Source organism: Pholcus phalangioides, unplaced genomic scaffold, assembly GCF_987345545.1.
Source record: "Pholcus phalangioides strain wild (caught in Gottingen) unplaced genomic scaffold, Ppha-v1.0 ptg000016l_1, whole genome shotgun sequence".
Classification (NCBI taxonomy): domain Eukaryota; kingdom Metazoa; phylum Arthropoda; class Arachnida; order Araneae; family Pholcidae; genus Pholcus; species Pholcus phalangioides.
The window spans coordinates 679,507-699,603 of NW_028301609.1; the positions used below are offsets into that span (position 1 = coordinate 679,507).

Genomic DNA, 20,097 nt, shown 5'->3' on the forward strand with positions numbered 1-20,097 from the left:
ATAGTTGATGAGATGAAGGGCGAATTAACAGAGGCCACCCCATATAGTAAATCCATGGTCTATCTAAAAATGAAAAAGTTCGAAAACGTGTATTTTGGCAATTCAAAAAAAAAAAAAAAAAAAAAGGTAAAATTGAATTGATATGCATGTCTCTATCTTGCATAATTTAAAAAAATTAATCTTTTAATAAATTTTTCATAAGAATTTTTAATCAAGAAAAGTATAGAGAGATCAAGCTGAATATTTGGGGATGAAAAAACCAATAAAATATTTAACATTGTAATTTCGAAGCCAAAATCAAAACACTGAAAGGAAAATTTAAGATGCGTTGAGTTAAGAAGCAAATAATGTGGAAAAAACCCTTTTTGATTGAGGGTCCATTTCCTCGATTAAAGTATGTAAAAATATATGATGGCTCATATATCTCTACTAAGTATAGACACAAATGTGGTAAGCATGACCCCCACATCCTGACTTTTGATGACGGGGGGGGGGGGTTGAAGGTTGTTTGCGTCATCAACCACCCCTTTTTGAAGATGTGAAATATTCTAAGCTGCTGACGAAATTTTGCTGACTGGAGGGGGGGGGGGGGAGTCAGAAATGGCAGAATTCAAGTTTACCCCCCACCAAATTTCGTAGAGGAGTGAAAGTACTCAAGTACTCCATCAAATTTCACATGCGTGTCTCTGTTTTCATGAAACAATACCCATCAATCATTTTACAAAATTGCCCTTAAAATTTTTGGGAAGAGTCAATTCTTGCAAAAAAAAATTTTGGATAACACTAGTGAGAACATGGGAAATTATTTCCATTACTAGAAATCACAAATGCTGTTGGCCACCCCTGGCACAGCTTATAGTGGCCCCGCGGGCGTAATTGTACAAGATGATCCCCTCCACCTCTCTAAGTTACCACTACCAACCAACAAGAATATGTAGGAGATGTGAAATGTAAAAACAAAAAGTCCCTTCCTTCAGTTCTTCGTCAGTTCCTTTCAGTTGACCAAATTTAGAGTTAATCGACAAACCATTTCCGGGAGAATCTGTGGAACTTACGTACATTAAAAAAAAAAGTTATAGTAATTCGTAAAACACATTAGACATTTTCATTCCAGCTCTTCACATAATGGCAAAGCAAAAATATCCCGTTTCGAACAATGTGAAAAAGAAAAGAAAAGAAAACGGCACGATTGAACATTTTTGCATCCACTCATGCGGAAAGAAAAACTGGGTTATCCCGTTTTCATACGTTTCGTTCGATCAAACGGGACGTGTGGTCATCGTATTCGCGTATTTGGATTTCTTTCGAATACAGTTATCAATCGGTTATTGTTATCAGTAGGGCTCGGGTTTTTATGCCCCTAAAGATGAAACGTCGTTGCTGATAGGTCATCTTTAGGGCATAAAAAATCGAGCCCTAGTTATCAGAAATTTCCCCCCCCCCCTCCCCCACGGAGTCCCGATGTGATGCGTACGCGCACTGTAATTGAAACAACAGTAATTCGAACTTTTCTTCCCACGAATCAGTGAAAAATCAACAAAAAAAAAAACCCGAGATTAATGAAAGACAAACAGAGCTTATAATCCTTTTTTTAGAAGTTCCTCATTTCAAAAATTTCTCTCTTCCCTCCCCGTTCTCCATAACATTATTTTTATCATCCTTCAATTTTCTACGGCAGGGGAAGATGGGCGCGAGCTCCAAGAAAACAAAACGCCATATATTCTCACCCATTTTCGGCGCCCATAAAGCGTTCGAACCAATGAGGGGGGAAAAAACTAAGAAATAGGCAAAAAAGAAAAAATAGCCAAAAAAAGAATTATAAGAACCTTCTTCTCTCTTCTCCATAAATGTTTTTTCTTCTCCTTCTCTTGGTGTTAAGGTTCAGAAGGGGAGTGTTGAAGAAAAGTTTCGAAGACGGATTTGCCATTGGACGTTTATTATCCCCCCCCCCCCCCTCAAAAAACACATGCATGCGCCAGTTGAAGTGGATGAAGGCTCCCCTTTCTTATCATCGAAGATGCTGCATCTGATACGTTTCTCGCGGTTTGTTTTTCCTCATTGTAATTCTTAAAACTCCAAAGACCGCACGTACGTACAAACATCATCGCAGCGAAACGATGAGGCTCTCGTGCTCGTATTTCTTGCACAACCTGCATTTAAAGGAATAATAATAATAATAACGGAAAATATATACGCATTGGTGATATACCGTATTTTAAATAACCGAGAAATGAATATTTTTAAGCGGCAAGGATTCATCGATGTTTACATTTCCGTCACGTGTGGGATACTATTAGTGTTTCAAGACATTCCTCTTGTATATGGCACGGATAATTTCGGTAAGCCTCATTGTATTCTAACATCTCCGTATCTTTTAAGATTTGGAAATTAGATTCCATTGAAAAAATAGATAATTTATTTACCATGTAGGGTGGACAAGAAGTCCTGGATACATTTTATAAATTAATAGCAAATCAACCGATTTTGATATAACAAGGTGCTGTTCGCATTGAAATACTTATCATGGCATAGAGGTTTTTTGGTTTTTTTTGACAAATTTAAAAAAAAAAAGTTCAAAATTTTCTCACAGGTGACTCTGAAATGAAAAAAAAAAAACTCGTCATAAAACGTAAAATGCAACATTCAGCAGGGGCGTAGCCAGAAATTTCATTCGGGGGGGAACCACTTTCATTTCGGGGGGGACGGGACCAAAGAGAGAACGGACACCCATGGGATCAAAAATTTTGTCCGCTATTGGGGAGGTACGATGTACAGTAGAACCTCGTGTATACGACTTTCACATTTATACGACGTTTTGCTTCTGTCGCAATATTGGTTCCTATTAGTGGGTGTAAAAATTATATGCCGTTGGCTATGCATAAATTAAGTAAAGAAAGTTTCGTTAAATTTCACTGCATTTATCACCTTTACCGGCGATTATGCATAATTCCCAGTATAAAGTTGAAAAGTCTGATAAATATAGAAAAATTTAAAACCTTTCCTCTCTTCATTAAACCAATTAATTGTTTTTACCCGTGCATGATAAGTGCACTGCGCATATTTTGGAATATAAATTGAATTAAAGTGTCAATAAAATAAAAACATTCATAACAACATTATCAATCTTGTAATGTTGACTTTCTTCACATGTAGAAGCATGAGCAAACAAAACCAACATTACCATTCGGAATCAGCATCTTTCTGGACCAGATTAAGGACCTTTCTGGACCAGTTAATAAAGTAATTAATTGAAGGATTATCATATTTACCAATACGAGCTCGGGACTGTACATAATCATGAAATATGATAAAGTCTCGATATATGAACAAAAATTCACAAATTGGAGTTTGGAAAAAAAAATATTTAGCCCCTGAGATTTTACTGTCAGCTATCGAGAAAGTCCGCTAACGGGGAGTGAAATACATTAAAGCCCTATTCCGCGGAACCGGGGATCCGAAAAGTGTTAAATAGTCCCTTAAATAGGTTGGGGCACCCGGTGCACTGCCCCTTGGCCCCAAGCCAAATGGGCTAGCCCCACAAAAATTTTAGTTATTTTGCTAAATAATAACCCATTCGGGGGGGGGGAAGAGTCTGCCCAGCGCAGGACCGTCATTTCAACTTTTTCCAGGGGGGTGGGCAAAGAAAATGTACTCAAGGTATGCATATATATATACATTTATCTAAGCCCCACCCCCTCCCTTCTGGCTGGAAATGCTCACCTAATAATTTGTATGAAAAATGCTCCGAATTAAAGTTCACCAAATCCTATTATTCTGAAACCCCCCCCCCCTCCCAGATGGATCCTGGCCCGTAAAGGGGCTGGGGCAACCAGAGTCCTGCCTCAAGCGAATGGAGGGGATTTACAAAAAATATACAAATATTTTGCATGATAATAAATCTTTTCAAGAAGCCCCAAGGAAGACTGCCCCGCGGCAACGAGAAGGCACGCTACGTCCCTGGGTGGACCCCCATAGGCTCCTTCCCACAACCAGGGTCACAACAGTGTCGATGCTTGGTCAGCCGGGCAAGATCACATTTTGGCGCCCTTTGTAATGTTTGGTGCCTTCTCTGGTCCGGTGCCAGGTGCACTAAACCCGCTTACCCACCCCCCCACTAGTTGCGGCCCTTCTCACAAGAGTAGGTAGGACTGGAACGACTGCACATGTAAACATACGTATTCCTTTTTGAAGGAAGTTTGAAAAACTCCAATTTTTACTCGAAGATAATGTTTAATCCTTTAAGCAGCATTGACGACATATCTCGCCTCCTTAAATGCCTCTTATTTTAACATTGACGAGCCCAAATATTTTGTAAAGTCGATTTCTCAATGGAGCACTTTTTCCTATATCAGGAGTAGCCAACTTCTTTCTGTTCGCGGGCCAACATAATGGCCAGCGATAGCGTCACGGGCCGCATCAGTGGTGCAACTTCGGTGTATAAGCCGCTCCATTATTAATTTAAATAAGGAAGTTTGTAAGCAGTTTGTGTGTAGAAATCTGTGCTGTTGGAACCGATAGTTAATTAATAGTTGATTAATTTTTTCACGGTACTTTTACCTTGTCGCGGGCCAGACAAAATCACTTCACGGGCCATCCCAGCCCTATATAGTGTGACCACAGGAAAACGGCCTCACACCTTGTATGGCCTTATTCACGAAAGAGAGGGTTCATTCTTCAGTAGGAGAGAAATAATGGGAAAAATAATTCCAGCAGAAACATTGGAGGATGCTAATCATCTTTATTTTTCCCCCATTTCACCCTACTGAAGGATGAACGCTCTATTTTCGTGGTGAAGGTCATACAAGGTCACAAGCCATCTTTCCGTGGTCACGCTGTACCTCTTAGTTTTAGTTTACACCTGCTGAAAATTGGAAGAAAACTTACTCCTTTGAAAAAGACATGCAGTTCAAAGGAAGGTTTATTGATTTCTAATTACCGCTTAAAGGGTTAAAATTCATCTATACGTACATGCGCTTATCTCCGTGTTGTTATAAAATTCTTTGAGAAAATTTTTCAGTTCTTGAATGAAAAATACGTGTGTGCAGTATGCAAAGATGTGAAATGTAGAAAAACGCGGCGTTTCTACGAAAATTTTCCGGTCATTTTTCTTAAGACGGCTTTATTTACCTTGAATTACGGTGTATGTGCCTTAACACAGAATTCAGAATGAATCGAGCACGTCCAGGCTCTATCGCTATTGCATAAGACCGCGAACGTACCGGGAAAACCTACCAGCCTTTACGGCGTGCATCCGTTTGTAGTAATATCAATTCTACGCAGTTCCTCAGTCATTCATTGCATTGCGTGTAGGGCCCTTATGGTCTGGCTACACAGGTATCCGTCGTCTTCACGTACAGGGCCCCTGTGACCAGTCTACACGGGCTCTCCTCCTTCAAGTGTAGGGCGCCAGTGATTTGATTTCAGTTTGACTGTATGTCAAATGTCCTATACAGTTGTTGTCATGGTCGCAACTTGGAAGAAGCAGGCGGGGCTACTGTTTTACCGCACACCAACTCCAATCATATGTCACCATACGGCAACTAGTGGAGATGGTTGGGAAATGAAGGTGCCATCTAAATAGGTGGTCGTCCCAGGTTCGGTTGGTAAATAACTTTTTTTCTGATATTCGTAAGCCGGATTCGAACCCGTGGACCTTGACGGTAACCTTCATAGTGGAAGACGAGTGCCACCGCGCAAATCGGACGTTAGCAGGCAAGGCTGGCACTCCCGGGTGCCAGATCAGAGAAAAAAGATGCAAATTTTCTCCTGTAACACTTCTTTCAATATAATAAGGGGTCATTAAAGTATTACGTCAGCATCGAGGAGGGGAGGGGTTTTCGGATTTGCTGACTTTTGATGACGGGGGGGGGGGGTTGAAGGTTGCTTACGTCATCAATCACCCTTTTTGAAGATGTGAAATATTCTAAGCTGCTGACAAGGGGGGGGGGGAGGTCAAAAAGGGCTAAACATCTTCTTACGTAATACTTGAATGGCCCCTAAGGAAGCTCCAAAATGCGTGCTTGCCCCGGTTGACCCAAACATCCAGTTGCGGCCCTGGCTGCTCTTCGTTTGATAGTACACAGACGGTGCTTGGGTACCAAGAGATCGGAGGAGGTTTCCGAGAGATATTTTGGGGAGAAAGCTATGTTGAGTAAGCAATAATTTTAACAGTTACTGGTTATATAATAGTTGCGCCTAGAAGCTTGGAGAGCGCTGCCGCCAAAAAAGCTCGATACATAGCCGCGCCGCGCGATAGTTAAAATTCTAATCCAATCTTCTAAGATTAGAATTAGAGAGATTGTAATAATACAATTCTAATCTTAATCCTTGAAGGGTACAGCGAACGTGAAAATGTAACCGTAATGAAGTACAAGCTGGATAAATCTGCTCAAGTCACTGAGTCGAATTCGCATCCGGTCCTGCTGAAACTATTCTGGATGTCTTGTAACGAAACTATTCTATAAAAAAAAGGAAGAAAAATTAGAGTTTTAGTTGCAGTTTGTTATGGGGAAGTGTTTGGTCGATCAGAATAGCAGCACAGCAGCAGCGGGGCTGTCTCTGCCATACGTCTTTTAACGCAGTGAAGCTTCCAGCATTATATCCCTCAACGGAATTGTCTCGTTCATCCTTCCAACCTAACCCCCGACGCAAGCCAGTCAACGGAGCAATCGACTTCGCATTAGCGCTTATCCATCAGCGGGCCACTTCTAGGAATCTTAATACCTTAGGAATTTTTCTTTTTGTTTCTCGCCCCACCCCCCGCTTTTTTTGAGAGGATTTATCTGAAGGGGGGGGCGGCAACTGGCCCTCTTTTGCGAACTCCTTCCGTCATAGGATTAAGGATGGGGGGACGAAAACAACGGTCGTGGGGGAAATTCTTCTAAAAAAGGGTCTGGAATTCTTGTCTGGTGATCCGAAACCAACCCTCCTGAAAGTAGCAGCAGTCGTTTTTCCTTGGAGGTGCTGAAAATCACATCTTTTGCAACACGTTTTGCTGACGGAATGGAGTTGCTGCCTCTGCGGTTGTTCCTTGAACCCTACATTCTATAACTTGACCCGAGGGTCAAGAACTCTGTACATCTAAAAGAAATTCTTGAAATTTCTGTTCACAAATATACATCAACCAGCAACGAATAAATCCGGCTTGATTGGCATCCATTCCCGGATCTCAAACATTCAAAATAGTACAGTCGAATCCCGTTTTAACGAATACCGTTATAGCGAAAATCTCGTTTTAACGAACACTTTTCTAACCCCCCCCCCCAAAATAAGTTTACATGGGAACAATGCTAGGTAACCTGGAATTCCTTTATAACGAAATTTCGTTTTAACGAAGTGATTCCTCCGGTCTTTTGGCGTTCGTTACAACGGGATTTGACTGTATATTTTAAGGATGAAGGAAATGGGCTCCAGGCGGTTATAGAGCCAGAGTGGTGTAAGTCGATTAATCCTCATTTTGAGAAAACGGCTTTACTACATACATGTTCAATCCATGGCCCTCGGAGTCATCTAAAGTGGCTTGCGACCTCGAAATTGATTTTGTGAAAATCAACCGATTGACACATTACCAGATCACTTGAGTAAATAACGCGTAGTGCAGTTCCATATCACTTAAATGATCCTCGGCACGTTCACAAATCATTCAAGTGGCCCGCGGCGAATTCCCAGATGTCTTAAGTGACCAGGAGGCTCATTTGCGTATCACTTAAGTGATCTGAGGACACTTTTCTCAGTATATTATTTTAAGTTTCTTAAATGACCCGCGGTGCATTACCACTTCAATTAAGTGGTCCGCAGCACATTTTTAGATCACTTAAACCGGCCAGTGCACAGTTCCAGATCAAATAAATGACCAGCGGGGGCAGTTGTAGATCACTTCAGTGACCCGCGGTACATTTCCAGATCATTTAAGCAGCCCGCAGCATATTTCCAGATCATTTCAGTGACTCGCCGCACATTTCTAGATCACTTAAGTGACCCGTGACACGTTTTTAAACCAATGAAGTGGCTCGCACTCCCCAAAAGGTTGAGCACCCTTGCTTTACTAGAATTGTTGTCATAGGTTCGCATGTGGTAAAAATTTTGTGGTTTCTCAATCTGTGGCAAAGTATTGAAGCCAAAACTCGTTCATTTTCTCTCTCAACCGTTTGGCACTTCTGGATTGCATTTTAGTCGAAATTGTTGAAAATGTGACTCTGATGACTTAGAGGCCGTTCAAGTATTACGTAAGCAAATTTTTAGCCATTTTTGACCCCCCCCCCCCTTGTCAGCAAAATTTCGTCATCAGCTCTGCCCCTCTGAATCCTAAATCATATTTTCATAAAGGGTAGTTGATGACGTAAGCATTATCCAAACCCCCCTCCCCTCCTTGTCATCAAAAGTCAGCAAATCGGAACCCCCCCCCCCATCGATGATGACGTAATACTTGAACGGCCCCTTACAACCTGTCATATACCTACGTATTATCCTCTTCACACCTGAGCCAAAACTGAATGCTAAAAATGCTTTTGATTAATTTGTGCTTATTATGTGTCAAAATGCCCTTTAGGGGCCATTCAAGTATTACGTAAGCAGATTTTTAGCCATTTTTGACCCCCCCCCCCTCAAAAGTCAGCAAAATTTCGCCAGCAGCTTAGAATATTTTATATCTTCAAAAAGGGTGGTTGATGACGTAAGCAACCTTCAAACCCCCTCCTCCCCCCTTGTCATCAAAAGTCAGCAAATCCGAAACCCCCTCGATGCTGACGTAATACTTGAAATGCCCCCTTAGAAATAATTTTTTAAATTTATTTATTCATTTATTTGGGTCGATGTCTTTGCTAGGAACATTTAAACTAGTTATACATATATCATAAGCGTACCTCAGGTCATAATTATTATTCACTAATGATTTATCACAAGTAAATGCGATAAAATATCAATATATATCAAACTCACCAAAATAGCCGGTGATTATGTAAAAAAAAATCCGGAATATATCACATTTACCGTAACATATAGGGCAGGCTGATTTCACCCTAATTTCAACCCGTTGCTCGCGAGCACCACGGTGCTCCCTGATACCCACCAGAGTGCTCAATGCTCATGTAAAATTTCGTGCTCGCGAGCACCCCGATCAACGTTCTAATTAAATTATCTCGTATAACTTGCGTTCTAGGATTGAAATCATCCTAATTTCATGCATTCGTAAGTCGAACTTGCCGAAAAGAGTGCTCTTCTGTTGATTATGATACAGGCAGTGCTCGCGACCAGAAAAAGTTTGAAGACCTCTGATATAAGGAAAAGGGTTAAGACTACGCACGTATTTCTGTTTCTTGCTGTTGTTGTTGGCAGCAGGGCAAGTAAAAACTGTTCTCTACCAAGTTAAAACGTTTGTCTTGAAGTGTCCCAAACTTTTCAACAACTGGTAGCTTTTTAGCATTATTTATATTCGCAATCTACGTTTTCCGTATTTTTCTTGATGAAATATGATCACCTTGGTCATATACGATTGTTTAGAAAAGGGACAGGGAAGACGGTAAACACTGCATAATAATTGTGGTGGCTTTTCCACCAATTGTTTGTCTTTTATACATAAAAAAATACAAATACAACGCTACAACAGGTAAAAAGGCCAGAAATTTCAATTCCAAATCTCAAAAATTATAATTTTCTTCTTGCAACCGAAAATTTGAAGGAGTATTTTCACTCCTCAAAAAAATTTGGAGGAGTTAAAAATGAATTTTGATGCGTAAATTGGCTGACACTGCTGCCGACCATCTTGAAAGATCTATATTTTGACCCCTTACAAGAGTGGGACTGACAGAGCTGCAATCCGGGGTCTGATATGGTTTTCATCATTTTTTGTTTTTCACACTAAATTTAATATAGGGGAGAGGGGTCTGTGAAAAATCTAGCCGGGGGCCTGCGAAAAACCCCATCTTCTCTAGGGAACCTGCTGCAAAATGTAGGAGGTGAGACCCGGGTGGGTCCATGCTCTAAAACGGTCCCGGTTTTGGGGGTGGTTTTGTTGGATTCTGTTAGTGTATAGTCACTAATAAAAAAGCTTTTTTTTTTTAACTTCTTCACACCTTAATTTTTTTTCTCGGCTCTCTGCAGCACTCCAAACCACCTGTCATGGCCCATTTCTAAATTTTCTTCCGTGGCCCCCTTGAAGTATCCCAGTACCACTGCGTTATATGAATGTAATATAACAGAACTGTTTTAGACTCACGTACAAGAAATATTCATTAAAATGATGTTAATGGTTATCTTTTATCGCACACACATTTATGTGCTAAATGACTGATGGGCAGCGATAATTTTTTATAAGTAGTGTTTCGCTAAAACTTTATGGACACGAGACCTACTTTTTATATCGGCCATCTTCCGATATCCGCAGGGCTTTTCAAAGCTAATAAACATTTGATGTCGAACACGAATCTATAAAAATATTGTTTTCGTGTTTTTGTGATAGATTTTCATATATAATGTTGTTTTCGTGTGCGAAAGCTCGCTACTGGAAGTTTGAAATGGACTGAATGTAAATAGAAGTTTAGCGAGATGGTCACAATCTCTCTCTACCACGAAGTAATATAATAATAATTCGATGAAAAATGCTTCTAATGAATGTTATCTGCATTTTTTTTTTAGATTAGCCCCGTGTCTTTCAACACACATCGGAAGTTCTATGACGTCATTTCACGCAATTCGAAATTCCAACGCCAAAAAAGCGTCGAGCTAATTTCTCGTCGGACGCCAATGGTTGGTTAGCACACCAAACTTTTTTTTTACCCGTAAGAAACAGTCATTCCCCGACTTGCGAACTAGAGCCATTAGGCATCGTTTATAAGCCGTAGGGTCCAAAAGTTGGAATGATGCCAATTTGGCGAAAAACCACTGATTTCACGAGTCATTCAACAGTATTTCTAATTCACTATATTTCCTATCCGAATACAGGGTACTGTACTTTTTATGTAGTAAGGACCCACCAAAGATCTCGGTGGAAGAGCTGAGGCCTAGAAGAAAATCTGCTGTCATCAACGCCAGAGTAGGTCCCACACGATATTAGTGGTGAGTACAGAAGCGTATTTAGAGGGCGCTTTGCGGGACATGGGCGGCAAATTCGAGGAATGATTGATTAGTCAATGAGTAGAATGGGAGAAGGGCAGGAAAATTCGTTTTGCCTCCAGGTGGTCAGGTGGTAAGATCATACATATCCACCTCTGCGTTGAGAGCGGGATTAGGGAATATGTCGGTGAATGACTCAGAGAGTAAGGAACCGGATCACCGAGTGAGCAAAAAAGTTGCAAGCATGTGAGTGATTAAATCAGTGTTCAAGCATGTGAGTGATTAAAACAGTGTTCAAGCATGTGAGTGATTAAAACAGTGTTCAAGCATGTGAGTGATTAAAACAGTGTGCAAGCATGTGGATGACCAGAGTGCGAGGGACCACGCAGGGCCGCAACTAGATGCTTGGACAGCATGAATTTTGGCACCTCCCTTGTAATGTTGAAGGAGGCGGTGAAAGGGAAAACTTAGCTGTCTCTCTGGTTCGGCACCCGGAACACCCGATCCGACTTCTCTCCTCTAGTTGTGGCCCTGGGGTCAGGTCAGTGATAGACCAAAAGGGTGACCTAGAGGGTGAGGGACTAGGTCAGTGAGTGAGCAAAAAAGAGCAAAGAGAGCATGTGAGTGACAAAAAGAGTGACTTAGAGAACAAGGGAACAGGTCAGTGAATGAGTTTGAGAGTTTGCAACCCACAAAGAGTGGCTAAGAGAACAGGTCAATCAGTGATCTAAAGAGTGATCAAGAAAATGTTCAAGCCTGTGAGTAATCAGAAGAGTGACTTGAAAACAGGGGGGTGAGGGCTAAGCGGACTATGGATCCTCAGAGCGGCAAATTTGAGGAACGAGTGGTCCAGAAAATTCGAGTTGAATGAAAGAAGGGCAGCATAATTTGTGTAGCCTACAGGCGGCAATACCATAAACCCGCCTCTGGGTGAGTAGCAGGGTGTTCCTAACTTTTTGGTCACTGGGTGTGGATGTTTTTAGCATGTTAAAAACATTTACTTTCGTTGATTCAAGAAGATAGCGCCCAGAGAGATAGAGAGCTTTATCCTGGTATAAATGCAAGCTTTTGAAATACTTGGGAAAAAAATGATTTATTTTCCAATCTCTCTTCGCAGAGCACCCAGAAATCCTTGGCGGAGCACGGTTTGGGAACCCCGGATTTATATGTTCATTAAGATTTAAAGAATAATTCTGAAACTTATTTCCCGAGATATTTAGGTAAAATACAAGATAGAAACTTCACTGTTTGTGATGTGTTTTGACAGACGCCATGCCCCAACTTTTCTAGGGAGTGGTCGGAAGAGGGAAAATAACAGATAAAAAGCAGGTATGTACTATCAAAATTTTAAGAGTTGGGGCTGTTTAAGTACCATACATCCCAAAACCAGGCAAACTTCTCAAGTTTCCTTAACGTCAAGTTGCATCACTCTTAACAGCGTTAAAGGCTATTGGTATGGACATGCTACATGTTAAATGACGGCAGTGCTGATAATAAAGTTACGAGGGAGGAAACGTGATACATCAGAGGGGGTGTACAACCTTTTCGGTCTGGGGGGCCAGATATTCGGTATTTTTGCCGCTCGGAGGGCCAGAAGCTGGTATATATATAGTCATGGTTCTTCAACGCATGGCCAGCGGGCCACATTTGGTCTTCGGAGCTGTTTGTCGTGCCCCGCCGACCTTCTTTTAGAAAATGGTTTTAAAACGTTGAAAGACGATTTACGCTGGAATTATTAATAGAAATAATTTCGAAATTAATGAATGAAATTATTTGGCGATTAATGAAAGAAATTATTTGACAATTAATGAAAGGAATAATTCCAGAATTTATGAAATAAATAATTTCAGAAGAATCAGCGAAAAAAAGAACTTATTAATTTATTATATTTAACTCTGAGAGAAATAATTTCATAATTTGTGACAGAAATTATTTCACAATTAATGAATGGATAATTCCATAATTATTAAAAAGAAAGGATTTCAGGATACATTACGAAGGAAATAATTTTTTCAGAATTTTACAAATGAATAATTAAAGGATCATTTAAAGTGATTTCAGATTAAAATTAATCATAATCAATTAAATTAATCAGTAATCAGAGATTTTCCAGAATTGGTGAAATAAAGTGATTTCAGAACTAATTCTAAATCATAATTAGTAAATTCGAAATTGGTAATTACTAAAAAATAATTTCAGAATAAATAAAAGTCTTCAATTATTTGTGACCCAATGCAACTCACGCACGCACACAGTATTTGTCAATACGCATCTAGATGGGTCACACACGCATCAAAATTCGATTTTACTCCTCCGAATTTCATTGAAGAGTAAAAATAATTCTTCAAATTTTTAAGTTTTTCCTTTTGATGGAGTTATTTCTCTGTTTTTCTTTGAAAAAAAATCTCTCTTTTTAAAACAACTACCCCTTAAAATGTTAGGGAAGAGCGAAATTACTCTTCAAAATTATTTTATCGGATAACACTGCAGTAGTTTTATAAATCATGTAAGAAACATAATTGAACTGGAGCTTCTGCTTCTCCACCTATCTTATAAAAAAACACAACTGACATAATTCTGCGATTAAAATTCAGACAAATTTAGGTTTCCGATTGATGTTCCGCACCAAAAAAAAAACATGGTGTGATGTTACTAAATATTTTATGAGCAATAATATTAGTTTAATTATTGAATTTGCTTCGAAATTTTAACAATTGTTTGCAACGTAACGTTACTAAAGCAAAATGTATTCCTCCTACTTTTAGAAATTGTAATCGAAGAAAAATACAGATCAATTCTGTTTTTTTTCTTTTCGATTACAATTTCTGAGGCACACATTTTGTTGCGAAACAACGGGGTGGGTGGACTGGATACATCGTGTAAGTGAAATACATTAATCACACAAGGAAACGCACGTCCTTCATCATCACACTTTATGTACGGGAGACATTCCACTTAACATGTTGCCAAAGGGCGAACTACAATATTCTTCATGCTTTTTGCATAACCAGTCATTATAAAGTCTTCACTTTCATATCGTAACACATTTTGCTTTACTAACATTGTGATACAATACACAAACATCAGCTGTCAAAATTTCAAAGCAAACTCAATAATTAAACTAATATTATTGCGCATAAAATATTTAGTAACATCACACTATTTTTTTTTTGTGCGGCATTTCCATCAAAAACTGTGTCGGCCATCAATTTTAATCGCAGAATTATAACAGTTGTGTGTGTTTTATATGATAGGTGGCAGTAGAAGCTCCAGTTCAATGATGTTTTTTACATGTGTTTAACAAACTGTACTAAAAATACTGTACTGCAGTATTATCCGTTAAAATAAGACCAACTTACTGGTGACGGACTGTTGCGGATGAACCGACGGTAAATTTTCTTATCGGTGGGATTGAGTAGCGGTGAATTGTTTTGTCGATGAATTTTCTTATTGGTGAATTGTTTGATATTATTTCGCACGAGAGGAAAGGGGGGATTTTTCCGTTGGTAAATTTTCTGTCATTCCTAAAGATCCGTTGAACGACCTTTTTTTTAATCTTCTATTTTCCTGATAATTACTTTTACTCATCGGTGTTTTGATATTCATACGTTTTGTGACGTTAGTTATTTGAGCGAAATGTAGGTAAAATAATTACGAAATAAGAGAGAGAGAGAGCAGTATTTCCAGAATGAATTAAGCCTACGAGTTTTTTGCCTCCAATACCAAGAAATTGCGTATCGTAAAATAAGAATAATAATTTCCGGGAGTTTACTGGATTCTGATTTCAATGATAAACGAGTATCAGCAGGAGAGAGACCAATCGTCTGTTCTCTCCCTTTGGCTATGTTTCAAAATTGTTTATCAGAAAATGCCTATAAGAAAAACTCTCTCTAAAAAGCACTTTTTCGTCCAGTTTTCTTTTTTTTTCCTTTTTCTCATTTAATCGCTCGAAAGATCTGTTCCACGAGTAAACTATCTGTCAGTTGTTTATAATACCATGTGGTAAAGTAGGGTTTGTGTGTGTGTCCTCTCCCTCTTTCTCTCTCGGCCCTATATAAGCCCCCGTAGAGCCTCCAACGCACTTTCGTAGAGAATTTTCTTCCTACGTATATTTATATGTTTACTATATTGTAAGCTACAATTCTAAGTAATCATAGAGATCGGAATAGACTATAATAACCATACCGTATACTCCCGAACTGGCTCAATTGTTGCTCGTTTTCCGTTTAGACAGGTATTCTAACAGAAGGTGACGACGTTCTAAATCAAGGATGGATGCTCAACCTTTAGGAGAGTGCGGGCCACTTCATGGGTTTGACAACGTGTCACGGGCGTGTTTGGCCGCTGTGGTGGTCGAGTGGTTATAGTGCCGGACTCGTGATGCGAGGATCCGGGTTCGAACCCCACAGTGGTGGTCGGCTGAAGTTGGTTTTCTGTGGTTCCCAACTTCAAGGCGCAAATGCGAGCCGATCTCCCCGTTAAAAAGTCTCGCCACAGAGAGCAACAGTCCTACAACGGTAAATCATTCAACCATAACACTTCACTCATAGTTAGAAAAACTGGGGGCAGATGACAGCACTACACATAACAAGCATTACACAGAAACAAACTTTACGTCAGGTTGCACTACACGTACACGCACATTCCCGCATGTACCGATTCGTTGGGGGGTTCCGCGGGGGGGGGGGTGCATGTGTGGTGTAGCAGTAGTAGGTAGGGCCTCCAAAAAATGGCTCGGGGATCCATGATGTTCTTAAGTCAGCCACCTCGTTGGGCAATTTTTGCCTGTTGTGGCGTCGTATTTGTATTTGTATAAAGTGATCTGAGAATGTGTCACGGGCCACTAAAGTGATCTGAGAATGTGCCACCGGCCAGTTAAGTCATGTGGAAGTGTACTGTGGGCCGCTTGGGTTTTCTGGAACTCTGCTTCGGGTAACTTAAGTGATGTGGAACAGAACCACGGGCCGCTAAATTCTCTGAAACCGTGCTACACGTCAGTGTAAATGCGTCGCTGGTCACTTGAGTGATTTGTAAATGTGCTGCGAGTCGCGTGCATCTTAATGCTCTGGAACTGTGTCGCGTGCAGCTTAAATGCTCTGGAACTATGCCGCATGTAGCTTACATGCTAGCTGGTCAATCGATGATCGGCAAATATGCCACGGGTCACTCAAGTGATGTGCAACTGCACCGCTGGTCACTTAAGTAATGTGGAACCGTACCACGGGCCGCTTAAGCGCTCTGAGATTGTGTTGCGGCCGCGTAAGTGCTCTAGTACGCGTAGCGGACCAATTCAGGCCTCTGAAACTGTGTCGCGGGTCGCTCAGTGATCTGTAAATGTGCCGAGGGTCACTTAAGTGATATGGAACTGCACCACTGACCACTTAATTGTCCTGAAACTGTGTCGCGGGCGGCTTAAGCATCATAAGTCACTTGTGCAATATGAAACTGCACCTCAGGTCACTTCCATATCTGTGATCTGTAAATGCGCCATTTAGTTCATCAGCATTTCTCAACCCATGGTCCACGGGCCACATCTGGTGCTCAACGATGGCATAGGTGGTCCGCAGGCACCACCTTAATAATTCGATTCTCTGAATTAAAAATTATTCATTTGTTGTAATTCATACTAATAAAGTCCATACAGGTTCAAATAAAAATTGCAACTTCATATTATTATGATAAAAATTGTTTTTTCGGGTTCGAAGACCGTCGTCCGTTTGAGTTAGTTCTCAACGTTTCCCCAACACTAGTGGTTGGCAGTTTATCAATTCTCCTGATGATGCCAACCACTAGTGTTGGGGAAACGTTGAGAACTAACTCAAACGGACGACGGTCTTCGAACCCGAAAAAACAATTTTTATCAAATGATGGCCGCGAAAACCTTATCAACTATTTATATTATTATGTTCACCATACATCATCAAGGAAAACTACGATCTTAGATACTGGATATCACTAATTGTAAGCAAGAGGTGCAGTTTACGACAAGTTGGCTAATTACTGCAAAAATGGGTGGAGGGCAGGGAAATAAAGGGCTTCAGCAAATCAGTAAACGAAAATTTATTAACTATGGTCTTCCATTCAAATACTTAGATGACAATATTTCACTGAGAAAAATAAGGAGAACCGAGATCTTTTTTAGGTACGGTAAAATACGAGACGTTGCCATAAGTCTACAAAAATTCCCCTATTGTAGTTAAAATCGCAGAAGAATTGAGGGAAAACACATTAAACATGACAAATATGCAAGATTAATATCTGTATTTACAGCTACAATTATAATAAGTTACGAAAATACCGCATATATTCAAGATATTGAAGGTAAGCGGGGGTGTAGCTCAGTGGTAGAGCGTTCGCTTCGCATGTGAAAGGCCCCGTGTTCGAACCCTGACACCTCCATGTGGCGAATCCTTTTTACTCAGCCACTGGGCATTTTACCTGTTGTGGTGGTGTATTTGTAAGCTTCATTCACGGTTCTCGTGGCCCTTCTACTATAAACATCGAGTGATAGATAAGGGTGGGGGTTGCCCTTCTGTTATGATCATCTCATGATAGATAGGTTGTAGATTCCGTGGTCCTTCTTCAGTGAACATCGTGCGATAGATAGAGCAGAAGGACCACGGGAACCATACCATGAGCATCGTGGGATACATAGGGTAAATCAATGCGATAGATAGGGTATGATTTTCGTTGTCCTCCTGCTAGGAAAATATCGTGATAGACAGGGTGTGGTTTTCGTGGTCCTGCTATGAACCATGTGATGGGGTATGTTCCCACGGTCGCTCTGCTATCAACATCGCTTGATAGATAAGGTACGATTCTCTTGGCGCTTCTTCTATCGCGTGATAGATAGGGTATGGTTCCCGTGGTCCTTCTGATACGAACATCGCACGATACATAAGTAGGGTTCCCGTGGTCCTCCTATGAGTAGCGTGTGATAGATAAAATCAATGCGAGAGATGGGGTATGGATTTCGTGGCTCTTCTGCTTGAAACATATCGTGATAGATAGGATGTGGTTTCCGTGTTTCTTCTGATACGAACATCGCATGGTGGGTAAAACGAACGTCATGGATAGGGCATGGTTCTCGTGGTCCTTCTGCTATGAGCAGCGTATGAGATAAAATCAACGCGATAGATAGGGCATGGTTTTCGCGGTCCTCCTACTAGGAACATCTCGTGCAAGATAAGGTGTGGTTCTCGTGGTACTTCTAATATGAATACCTCGTGATAGATAGGATATGATGCTCACGATCTTTCGGCCATGAACATCGGGTAACAGATAGGATCTTGGGGTCCTTCCGGTAGGAACATCACGCGATAGATAGGTTACGGTTTTCACGGTCATCCTGCTAGGAACATCTCAGGATAGATAGGGAATAGTTACCGACTTACCGTGGTCCTCCTGCTAGGAACATCTCGGGATAGATAGGGCATGGTTACCGTGGTCCTTCTGCTATAATGAACGTGTGATAAAATCATTACGATTGAGATAGGTTATGGTTTTTGTGGTCCTCTTGCTAGGAACATAGTGATAAATAGGGTGTAGTTTCCGTGGTCCTGTTATGAACCGTCATAGTGTGTGTGTGTGTGTGTGTATGGTTTCCTTGGTCCGGATATGAACATCACGTGATAGATAGGTTACCGTTCACGTGGTCCTTCTGCTGTGAGCAGCGTGTAATAGATAAAATAAATGCGATAGTTGGGTATGGTTTCCGTGGTCCTCCTGCCATGAACATGTGATATATATAGGGTATTGTTCCCGTTTAACTTCTGATACGAATATCGCGTGGTAGATAAAATGATGGTGATAGATAGGGCATGGTTCTCGTGGTTCTTCTACTATGAACATTGCGTGATAGATACAGTAATGTTCTCATAGTCCTTAATCTATCGCGTGACAGGTAGGGTATGGTTCTCGTGTCCCTTCTGATACGAACATCGCGTAGTAGATAAAATGAATCTCATAATGTCATGATTCTCGTGGTCCTTCTGCTATGATAATACATAAATTCAATGTGATAGATAGGGTATGGTTTCCGTGGTCCTTCCCCTTGAAGTACATCCATACCCAATCTTGGGATAGGGTATGATTCTCACGATCCGTTCTTCTGCTATTAACATCACGTGATGGCTAGGGTATGGTTCCCGTGGTCCTTCTCATATGAACATTGTGTGATAGATTTGTTATTGTTTTCGTGGTCCTTCTGGGAACATCTGGTGATAGATAGGGTGTGGTTTCAGTGGTCCTCCTAGGCATCATCATCATGCCTCCCCAACTTCCATTGTCATGCACAGTCAGCCTTTATGTATATCTCCACCTATGCGTGATAGAAGGGTATGATGCTCACGGTTTTTCGGCTATGAATATCGCGTGATAGATAGGGCGTGGTTTCCGTGATCCTTCTGTATGAACATTGCGTTATAAATAGGGTATTGGTTATCGTGGTCTTTTCGATGCATACAGATTCTCACGGTTCTTCAACTAAAATCGGTGATTATGTGTGTTGCCGTGGTCTTTCTGCTGTGAACATCGTGTGATAGATAGGGTATGGTTCCGATGGTCCTGATATGAACATTGCGTGGTAGATAAAATCAACGAAATAGATAGGGCATGGTTCGCGTGGTCCTGCTGCTATGAACATGTGTTAGGTTATAATTCTCACGTCCTTTCGATATGAACGTCGGGTGATAGGAACCCATAGGTACGTTTCTCGTGGTTCCTCTGCTATGTCTTGCACATGATATATAGGGTATAGTTCAGGTGGTCCTTCTGTTATCACCATCTCGTGATAGATAGGTGTGGTTTCCGTGGTCCTTCTGCTATGATCGCGTAATGGATAGGGTATGGTTTTCGTGTCCTGATGCAGACATTTTCTGATAGAGGCTCAGTACAGATTTGACTGAGCGAAACTGAAATAAATCCCCAGTTGAGAGCCAGCGGTTCGAGGGTTGGTGCCAACCCTCTTAATGTCCGTCGTGTGGTTTTTGCTAAAGCTACAGAGCTATAGCCTTCGACAGCAGGGATTAGTGCTAGAAAACGGTGGCA

The 20,097-nt window shown here is 40.9% G+C and overlaps 1 protein-coding gene and 1 non-coding gene across 2 annotated transcripts in view; both read left to right on the top strand.

The window, feature by feature from the left end:
* The first annotated feature begins 2,040 nt into the window (after positions 1-2,040).
* Positions 2,041-20,097, top strand: part of LOC149074704 (protein eva-1 homolog C-like) — a 63,084-nt gene continuing 45,027 nt past the window's right edge. Inside the window, exon 1 of the mRNA XM_089245783.1 lies at positions 2,041-2,339. Coding sequence (XP_089101909.1) covers positions 2,231-2,339 — 109 coding nt within the window. The 5' untranslated portion in view covers positions 2,041-2,230. The remainder of the gene's footprint in view (positions 2,340-20,097) is intronic.
* Positions 17,377-17,448, top strand: TRNAA-CGC (transfer RNA alanine (anticodon CGC)). Its single transcript has one exon. It is a non-coding gene; the product is annotated as a tRNA-Ala (tRNA).